General features: G+C 47.1%; 1 protein-coding gene across 1 annotated transcript; it reads right to left on the bottom strand.

Annotated features, from left to right (window-relative positions):
- Positions 1–1,231: 1,231 nt before the first annotated feature.
- On the bottom strand, positions 1,232–9,712 carry LOC123254918 (ras-related protein Rab-3D-like; the record flags this gene model as incomplete). The annotated part of the gene is made up of 4 exons (XM_044683809.1): positions 1,232–2,699; positions 4,621–4,745; positions 7,005–7,123; positions 9,654–9,712. Coding segments are annotated over 4 exons (491 nt in total), but the record flags the coding sequence as incomplete, so codon positions are not given.
- Positions 9,713–10,061: the final 349 nt, after the last annotated feature.

Below are 10,061 nucleotides of genomic sequence, written 5' to 3'. Positions count from 1 at the left end.
GAAGGAAGGAAGAGAGGGAGGGAGGAAGGGAGGAAGGGAGGAAGGGAAGGAGGGAGGGAGGGAGGAAGAAAGAGAGGAAGGAAAGGAAGGATGGGGAAAGGGAAGGAGGTGGGAAGGAAAGAAGGAAGGAAGAGAGGAAGGGAGGGAGGAATGAAGGAAGGGAGAGAGGAAGGAAGGGAGGGAGGAAGGAAGGGAGGGAGGAAGGAAGGAAGGGAAGAAAGAAGGAAAGGAGGAAGGGAGGAAGGAAGGAAAGGAGGAAGGGAGCTAGGAAGTCAAATCAAGGTCTTCTCAAAAAGAGGTGCGACTCTGCCTGTTCACCCAGGCAGAGGCAGAAAGAGAAGTGATGGAGGTCAGGGCTGCTGTTTATAAATTATCGGGAGCCTCCCTCGAATGCTGTTTCAGGCTGATGATGACAGTGAAAGCTAATTCTTTACCTGCAAGGAGGAACCCATGGTGTTCCCACCCAATAGGAAGCTTTCAACACCACACAAAGCCTTATTGATTCCCATGGATCAAAGGAACATAGATTTAAGGCTGGAATGATCCCTAGAGGTCCTCTTGTCCAACTCTCAGAAGAAAAAATTGAGGCCCATTGAGGTTGAGGGGCTTGTCCAAGGTCCCTTTGGTAGTTAAATGGCAGTATGGGGGTTTGAATTCAGTGACTCCAAATTCAGTGGTTTGATTTGTTCTTCCCTACTGACTTGGTGACTGGATCCCAAGAGATGCATGGACAGCTACTTGAGGGACCTGTTCCTATAATCTAGAGGCAGAAGACAATTGTATTAATGGGTCTAGGACATATCTGTGAAATGAGAAACTGGACCAGGGCTGTGCTAGAGCCAGCTGAACCTAACTGGTAAGAGCTGGTTGTTATGTTCTCACTATGAGTATTTATAACTTGGAAATGGGCAAATGCTCCAAATCAAGGTTTGATTTATTGCTTTGTTGATGATCTAGACTTAAGAAGGCAATGGAGAAAATGTTAAGATTAAACTTAAAAGTGTGTCATGTGGACTAATATGGAAATGTGTTTTGCTTGACTACACGTGTCTAACCTATATCAAATTGCTTGCAGTCTTAAAGAGAGGGGGAAGGGAGGGAGGGAACAAGAGAATTTGAAACTCAAATTTTTTTCAAATGAATGTTAAAAATTACTTTTACATGTATTTGGAAAAAAGTCTGATTTAACCAATCCTTGGATAGATGCTGATACATACATAACCCTGGGCAATAGTTTCTCAATGGTCTTCAGAAGAGCCCTGGGTATCTTCATAAAGAGAATTTACCCAGGGAACAAGGGGAACTGCCAGATCTTTGCTCAATTTCCTTTCCTAGCAGGAAGTGAAGGTTTACGACGCCCAACCGTGTTGGAACCAAACCAGCTCTCTGGGGCCCGCAAGATAGATCCAAGGTTTCCATCCTGATGCCCTCTTAGCCCCACAGTCTTTCAAAGAGTCCACGTTACTTTATTAAACTCAAGACTTGTATATTAAAAGTTTGATTCTCCACTTGTTACAGCTATCAATGCTTCTATAATGAAATCCTTTAGGGGGGGCTGGGGGAGGTGGGAGTAGAGATGGGGATGGGATGGATACAGTGGGAATACCTGGAATGAAAGCAGGACCATGATGGGGACAAATTAAAACAAATTTGACTGAAAGGCACTTTTTTGGTTCCCTGAAGTGAGAAGAAACCAGCGGATTAGTCTTTTCCTTCTCTTAGTTTCCAATGTTCCAGCAGAAATACAGAGAATGACTTTGCCACTCCATATATTCCCAACTAGTGAAGAGAATCTTTGGGATGAGAGGAGGCAAAGACCTAAAGGAACCCATATTCCTGCCAGCTCCTCCTGGGAACATCCGTCCAAGGGTCATTAATCAAAGGCCAGTATTGGTAGCAAAGATGATGGCTTTGGGTTTATCCCCTCATAAAGGTTCTCTTGAAAATCCAAGAGGAGGCCCATCTAAATCTGGATGGACTCTTTGGTAACAGATTTAGAAAATGCCTTGCTGATTGATGCAGAAATGGCTGGGACCTTTCCTCCCCTCTCAACCCCACTCTTTCTTCTTCCCCCCATTCATATTGCCTGGCTGGGGACTCAGTTGTAGCATAAGTCCCCACCTCAATCCTACCCCTCTCCCAAAAAAATGGAAATGCCAGGTCATGCATGTCTGCTCTCCCTAGGCCTGTAGTGAATGCCAAGCTCCCGATGGATACCTCCATCTCCTCCTCCTCCTCCTCATCTCACCACAGTCGGATCCCTAGCTTGATGGGGTCAGGGCTCCCCTTCTTTCTGAACGAGTTGGCAAGCAGGCTTAAAAGGGGAAACAAGGAGTGTAGAGTCCTGTGTGCAGAGGAGACTGGAGCAAAGACCCTGTGGATGAGCCGTACTTGTGAGCAGACAGTGCCCTCAACCTGGAGGGGACACAGAGGTATCCCCCGCTGCCCCTGGGAGCAGAGCGTCCTGGCAGGAAGGGTGGCAGAGGGCCAGGAGTCCAGGCAGCCCCAGTGTTAGCAGCTGCAGTTGCTGGACTGGGCAGGGGGCGCCTCGTTGAGGGCCGTAACCTTGCTATTGCCAATGGTTCCCGAGCCGGCCTCCAAACTCTCGTTCATCTTCTCACAGATAATGTCCACCAGGCGTTCAAACACCTGCTTCACGTTGATGTTGTCCTTGGCGCTGGCTTCAAAGAACTCAAACCCTGCAATAAGCAAGAGAAGGGAGATGGTCCGGGTGGCCCTAGGAGGGGTGTCCAGCTCCCCTCCCCAAGCGAGGAGGCTCCAACAGAACTGGCCTGGCCACTAGTAGACCACTCCCTGGGATGGTTCTCCTGAAGGAGGGACCTGGGGTTGCAGGAGGCTATTTCCCGGGACCCAGGGAGGCTTCAGTATACCTCCAGGCTATCACTGGGGGAGCCACACTGAGCCTCCAGTGGAGGCTGGGCAGGGAACCGGCAACCTGGCCTGGAGAGGGCCTCCCCTAGGGTGACTGGGGGAGAAACACATCATGTGGCAACTTCCTCTTTTAACTAACCCTTCTTGCTAACTGGGGGCCAAGCTCTGTTCTTTCCCCACTGCCGGAAGAGTACAAATGCTGTTGATACCTTCTAAATGCTGGTGCCCCCCCTACCCAGAGCCCCAGCCATCCACTCTAGTGGTGACTTTGACAAGCCGTGAGGGACACTGCATGGGTGGTCAGGAAGACGCCAGTGCAAGTTCTCTGTGTGACCCCTGACCGCTCTTTGCCTCAGTTTCCTTATCCGTAAAGTAGAAGCGATAATAGCCCCTGCCTCCTGGGGCTGTTGTAAGAGGAATTTAAGATAGCACGTGTAAAAGTGCTTTGTAATGGGAAGATCTGATGGGTTCTTTGGGGAGACAAAAGTCAGTCTTTGGCCTGGGCCCTGGATCAGACCACATTGGAGTCCTGTGTTTGGTTCTGGCCGCCATGTTTTAAGAAGGGTATTGATGAGTGACCAGGAATGAGGGGCCTAAATGGCAAGAAGAGTGAGGGACTGCTGGGCAGTGATCAGGAAGGAACTGGAGCCATTTAGTCCAGGGAAGACAAGGGGACACAGGACGGCTATGGAGGGCAGGTCTTCCTGACTTCAGGTCCAGCATTCTATCTCCTGTATCACCTAGCCGCCTCCTATAATTTGTCAGATGAATTGAAGAAAAGATTACTACTTGGTGTGGGTCAGACTAGGCGACTAAAACTCCCTTCCAATTCAGAGATTGAAAGAATTATGAATTTTAACCATCATTCCAACACTTCATTATCCACATATGGATTACCTCTCCGCCCACCTCCAACCTTGAGGCCTGTTTCATTCCTCATCGGCCATACCGTAAGCAATCCCTGTAATGTAATGTAATAAGGGGGGGCGGGGAGGAGGGCCAGCTGGGCCCATTTCTGTCATTTGATCAGAGGAGAGAACTCCTGTCCATCAATGCCTCCCACCATAGTTTTAGGCCTAGACATGGGTGATGGGCTGATTGGTTTTACTGAAACTGATATTTTTTTTCTTTTTTTTTTAAAAAACAGGTGGTAACGAAGAGATGACCCATTGGGCAAGGAAGGATAGGAGGGAGAGATTCAGAAATAAGAGCGATGCAAAGACAAAAGAAAGGATCAAAAGGAAGATTGAAAATCAAACCTTAGAGCTAGGGAGCTGCCTGAGGTGCCATATTGAGAGGTCAAGGGACTCACCCAAGTGTGTGTCAGAGGCAGGATTTGAACAGAGGTGTCCCTGACTTCAGAGCAAGACCTCTCCCTACCAGGCCAATCTGCATCACTATGGTAATATTTACCTAAGCAAAATGAAATTGGGGTGCTAGTAAAAAAAGTTTGTGGAATGAATCTAAAATATTTTGTTGCTTCTATATTAACCTCAACTTCCAGAATCCCTGAAAATTTTGGGGAGTAGATACAGTCCTTGTCCCAGAGGCATTGCTCCATGTTTATGTTGTAGGAGAAACAGAGGCAATCTGGTCCCAAGGGCTTGTTTCTCCAGCCAGCCCTGGCCCAGAGATCACTGTGGTGCCAAGGTGGGTTCCAAAGTTCCCCAAGATTTGTGGTGGAGGGCTGGGCTTTTGCTGACCTCAGCCCTTGCAACCAGCACTCACCTAGGTCATCAGCAAGGTGCTTGCCATCTTCTGTAGACACCACCCGATCATCTTCCAAGTCACACTTGTTCCCAATGAGGATGACTTGGGCATTGTCCCAGGAGTATGTCTTAATCTGGGTGGCCCTGGAGGAGAAATATTTGCACTCAGAGACTATGCCTGCTCCCAGAACAAGCCAGTTGGCCAGACCCAGGGACCTGAGTGACCAGCCCCATTCAGCAGGCTAGTCAAAAGTAAATCAGGGCGGGGGGCAGCTGGGTAGCTCAGTGGATTGAGAGTCAGGCCTAGACACACAGGAGGTCCTAGGTTAAAATCCGGCCTCAGCCACTTCCCAGCTGTGTGACCCTGGGCAAGTCACTTGACCCCCATTGCCCACCCTTACCACTCCTCCACCTAGGAGCCAATACACAGAAGTTAAGGGTTTAAAAAAAAAGTGAATCAGGGACAAATCTGGCCTCAGACACTTCCTAGCTGTGTGACCCTGGACAAGTCACTTAACCCCCACTGCCCAGCCCTTACCTCTCACCTGCCTTAGAACCAATACACAGTACTGATTCCAAGGCAGAAGGTAAGGGTTTTAAAAAAAGTGGATCAGGGAGACATCTGTGATTGTGGGCTTCTGAGTGGCATGAAGAAAGAATTGACAGAACCTAACGACACTGTAGCTCACTTTCTGGTGGCATCTCGGGGCACCATTCATTCACTCACAGAAAGGACACTATGCCTTAAGCTGGACCTAAGGGAAGGACCACCTTCTTCTGCCCAGTGGCCCTGGGGGCTTCAGACTAGCTTCATTTGTCCCTACCTATCCTTGGTACAGAGAATAAGGTCTTGGATGTAAAAACATGAGCCACGGGGCCCTGGGAGCCCAGGATTCTGGGTCATATGTGGCTGGCTATCAGTCCCACAGGAAAGAAGAAAGAATTGTACGAGGCAAGCCCAGGCAGGGCTTTGGATGTGGAATTTGGTGTAACTGACGACTGTGATGGATTTAAGCTAAAATTGTGAACCTGATCCTTCCCCCCTCCCCAGAGACTGGGATAGGGGGAGGAAGATGAGGGATTATGCCTTCTAGCTGTTGGAGAATGTGTTTGTATGTTTGTTCTTGTTCTACCTTTGAAGTAACTATTCTTTTGTAAAAGCTAAGACAATAACAACAGTGTGAAAACAAACAGCTCTGAAAGACTTAACTGATCAAAGCTTGATTCCTGAGGAGTTGATAAAGCATTCTGCCCACCTCCACAAGGAGAGGTGATGGACTCAGGGTGTGAACTGAGATACAGATGGCTAGACAGACAGACAGACAGATACATAGATAGATAGATAGATAGACAGAAAGATAAAGAGAGTGATAGGTAGATAGACAGAAGGATCGGCAGACAGAGAGACAAATAGAAAGAGAGAAAGTAGATAAATAGAGATAAACAGATGAACAGATGGACAGACAGACAGAGAAATAGAAATATAGAAAGTAAGTAGGTAGATAGATAAAGAGAGAGAGAGAGAGAGGGAGGTAGACAGAGAGACAGATAGATAGATAGACAGATAGACAGGGAGAGAGAAAGACAGATGGATAGACAGAGAGCAAAAGAAATAGATAGAAAGTAGGTAGATATCAATATATAGATAGATATCGATGTTGATATTGATATAAATACATTTTTATAGGGACAATGAGAGAATTCATATTGCTTGACTGCCAATTTTTACAATGACTTTATTTTTCCAGTTTATGGGAGTGGGGGGAGGGAGAGACAATAGAGTAATTGAAAAAAATTAAAAACGTCTTCCTTTTAGCTGAGAGGTAGTGGTTTATAAATGTGAGATGCTGGCTTGGACAATGTGCTCATTTGTTTTAATTTTGCTTCAAGGGAAGATTCTTTGGGTTTAGGCAGAGTCATTGGGAAATGACAATGGTTTTTTTTTAAAGCATTAATAAAACATTTCAAAAAGAAAAAAATAAATAAAACAGAACTTTGAATAAAGCTTTTACTATTAAAAAATCCTTACCTTCTATCTTAGATTCAATACTACATATTGGTTCCAAGGCAGAGGAGGGTAAGAGCTAGGCAATGTGGGTTAAGTGATTTGCCCAGGGTCACACAGCTGGGAAGTGTCTGAGGCCAGATTTGAACCCAGGACCTCCTGTTTTCAGGCTTGGCTCTCTATCCATTGAGTGAGCTAGCTGCTCCCCTCTTTTACTCTTAAAAAAAGAGGTAAAAACACCCTCAAAACATAAAGAGGCTATTCTATGTGAGGATAAGTTGAATCCTCCTTGGAGGTAGACATTCCCTTCTATGACTAGACACCCTAGCAAGAAATAGGGGGTGTGGGGTCTGTGGTCTGGCATTGAGGAGAGGGACTGAAGGGCAGGGGTGACTCACCAATCCTGGACAGCATTGAAGGATTCTTGGTTGGAGACATCATACATTAGCAGGAAACCCATGGCACCCCTGTAGTAGGCAGTTGTGATGGTCCGGTATCGTTCCTGACCTGCAGTGTCCTGCAAAACAGAGAAATGAAATAACTCCTGCTCCTGGATCCTCATTCCCATTCCCATCCCACCCTCCATCCCAAGCCTACTCTGGCTCTGCTGCTACCAGCAGCTCTCATGTCCCTCAAGTCGGGCTTTCAGGGATGATTGAATAGCAAACAATTTCTCTGCCACCCAGAACCTGTAAAGGCCTTGCCCCTGCCCTCGGGAAGGCTTGATTCCATGCCAAGGGAAGGTAAATGAACTGTGAATACTTCACCTGCAGAGAAGACCAAGGGGAACTCAATAGCTGTGTTCAAGTCACTGAAGGGCTAACAAGTGGAAAAGAGATTCCGTTGGTTCTGTCTGGCCTTAGAGGACAGTCGAACCAGGAGAAATAGGGGTGAACTTTAGCCTTGATGTCAGAAAGAATTTTCAAACAATTGTTGTTTAATCATTTCAGTAGTATCTGACACTTTGTGATCCCATTTGGGGTTTTTTGGGCAAAGATCCTGGAGTGGTCTGTCATTTCCTTCTCCAGCTCATTTTATAGATAAGAAAACTGAGGGGGCAGCTGGGTAGCTCAGTGGATTGAGAGCCAGGAGGTCTTAGGTTCAAATCTGGCCTTAACTGTGTGACCCTGGGCAAGTCACTCGACCCCCATTGTCTAGCACTTACCACTTTTCTGCCTTAGAACCAATACATAGTATTGATTCCAAGACGGAAGGTAAGGGTTTAAAAAAAAAAAACAAAAAAACAAAAAAAACCTGAGACAAATGGGGTTAAGTGGCTTGCCCAAGGTCACACAGCTAGTAAGTATCTGAAACTAAATTTGAACTCAAGTCTTTCTGATTCCAAGGGGAGCTCTAACTGCCCTTACTAATATTTAGATTTGTCAAAAGTGGAATGACCTGGGCCCTTGGAAGTGGTGGGTTCCTGATTCTTTGGAGACATTCAAGATGGACCTGGATGGACCACTTGACAGGTGTGTTTTGGGATTTCTTTTAGGTAAGTCATGACTGCCGAGGTCCCTTCCAACTGTCAAATTCTGTGACAAACCTTGGCTTTAGGGAGCCTCTGATCTTGGGGAAGGGCAATGGTCTGAGAGGCAGACAAAACCCATGTTCATAGGGGATTCTCAGCAAAGTGGGGGCAGTTATGACATAGTCTCAATAATCTCAGGCTGAGGGGGGGATAAAGGCCCTACATCCTCCAGCAAGCCCAAGGAACAAAAGAATTAGGGGATTTCTAGTCCAACCTGTAGCTGGAAAGGAATTCCGATGACCATAAGCCAGTCAAGTAATCAGCCAGCCTCAGCCCTGAATTCCTCACTTCCAGTGTGAAAGAACTTCCTAAAGTAGCGGTGAATTGCCCGGGGCAGCCCATTCCCCTTTGGTTGGGCTCTAATTGTTAGGGACCTTGCAGCTTCCTCCCATTGCCCCTGGTTTACCTAATCCCTGAGGTCAAACAGAACGAGTCTAACTCCTAATTCATGAGAAAATCCTTTGAATACCTGAAAAAACTATCCTCTTCCTTCTGGTCTTCTTTCCCAGATCTCTGAATTTAGAGGGGAGATAGGGCTCACAGAGCTCTCTGTGTGATTGAAGAGACATACAGGTTGCCCCTAACCTGAGGGCAGAGACACGTCCTTAGATCCAGGGGAAACTCAAGCCCTGGAAACTCTAAGGCACTTTCAGAATATCAATAAACCCAGATGTAGAGGATGCCCAATGACATTCTGGGAATAAGGGGCAGGAAGGGTGGATCTTTCCACTGCTTAGATTTAGCTTATGTTTATCCTAGGGAAGCAATGATTCCTGGATATTTAATGTGTTAGTACTTGTGTTCTCTCTCTCTCTCTCTCTCTCTCTCTCTCTCTCTCTCTCTCTCTCTCTCTCACACACACACACACACACACACACCCCTACCTCCAGGCTCATGGAGCTGGGTCTCCTCCCAGCACCCACTATACACCCACAGCCCTGCTATTTGAGCAGACTGAGCTCAGGAAGCTAGACATGTTACTGTGGCAACCCCTGCCAGCCCCAGTGCTAGGCTCCAAGGTACCCTACAGATGGAAGATGAGGATGCAGAAACTAGAGGTTGGGCTGATGACTCCTTTGGTCCTTCTTTGAAGGAAAGGAGGGGAAGGCCATCACATGAACCTGACTACAGAGTCCCTGTTTGAGCTTGGCACAGGAGCAAAGGAACCATCCCTCCCACCTCTCAACTCTCACTTAGGACTGTGCCTCAGAGAGTTTTCTGCCTCTTCAGGCCATGACTGCTTAGGAAGAAAAAGTAAATTGAGCATAGAGGCCTAGAATTTTAAAAAAAAGGTGGAAGAAGGAAGGGTAGAAGGAAGGGTCAGAAACTCCTGAAGGCTGACTAGGCATGGTCCCATTCCAGAAAAAGAGAGAACTCTAAGACCAGTTTCTGTGCTCCTGGTATCTAACGGTGGCCCCTAAATCTTTGTTAATATATGAGTCACTTGGACTTTACCCACATCCTTAGGACACATACATCTCTGACAATAGCCATCTGGCACGGCTGGTGCCGTTACCATAGCAACCAGGTCTGGGTGATGGGAGACCTGAGAGTCCAGGACTGATGCACCAGTGCCTGTTCAGGAAGGAGGAGAGTCAGTGGGATGTGGGACTGCTATTTGTTGATTTGTTCCCAGGCCCTGCAGTGGCCTTTCTGTTTTAGCTCTGCCTCTTGGCATTGATGGCAAACCAAATTAGCTGTATCAAGAAATAGAGCCGGGGGCAGCTAGGTGGCTCAGCAGATTGAGCAAGGAGGCAGGGCACAAATGCTGTTCTCAGACACTTCCTAGCTGTGTGACCCTGGCCAAGTCCCTTAACCCCGAACTGCCTAGCCCTTATCATTCTTCTGCCTTGGAACTGATACTCAGAATTGATTCTAAGATAGAAGACAAAGAGAAAGAAAGAAAGAAGGAAAGAAAGGAAGG

The sequence above is a fragment of the Gracilinanus agilis genome, unplaced genomic scaffold (genome assembly GCF_016433145.1).
Source record: "Gracilinanus agilis isolate LMUSP501 unplaced genomic scaffold, AgileGrace unplaced_scaffold35518, whole genome shotgun sequence".
NCBI classification, from domain to species: Eukaryota; Metazoa; Chordata; class Mammalia; order Didelphimorphia; family Didelphidae; genus Gracilinanus; species Gracilinanus agilis.
This window is presented reverse-complemented; position numbering and strand designations above follow the sequence as displayed.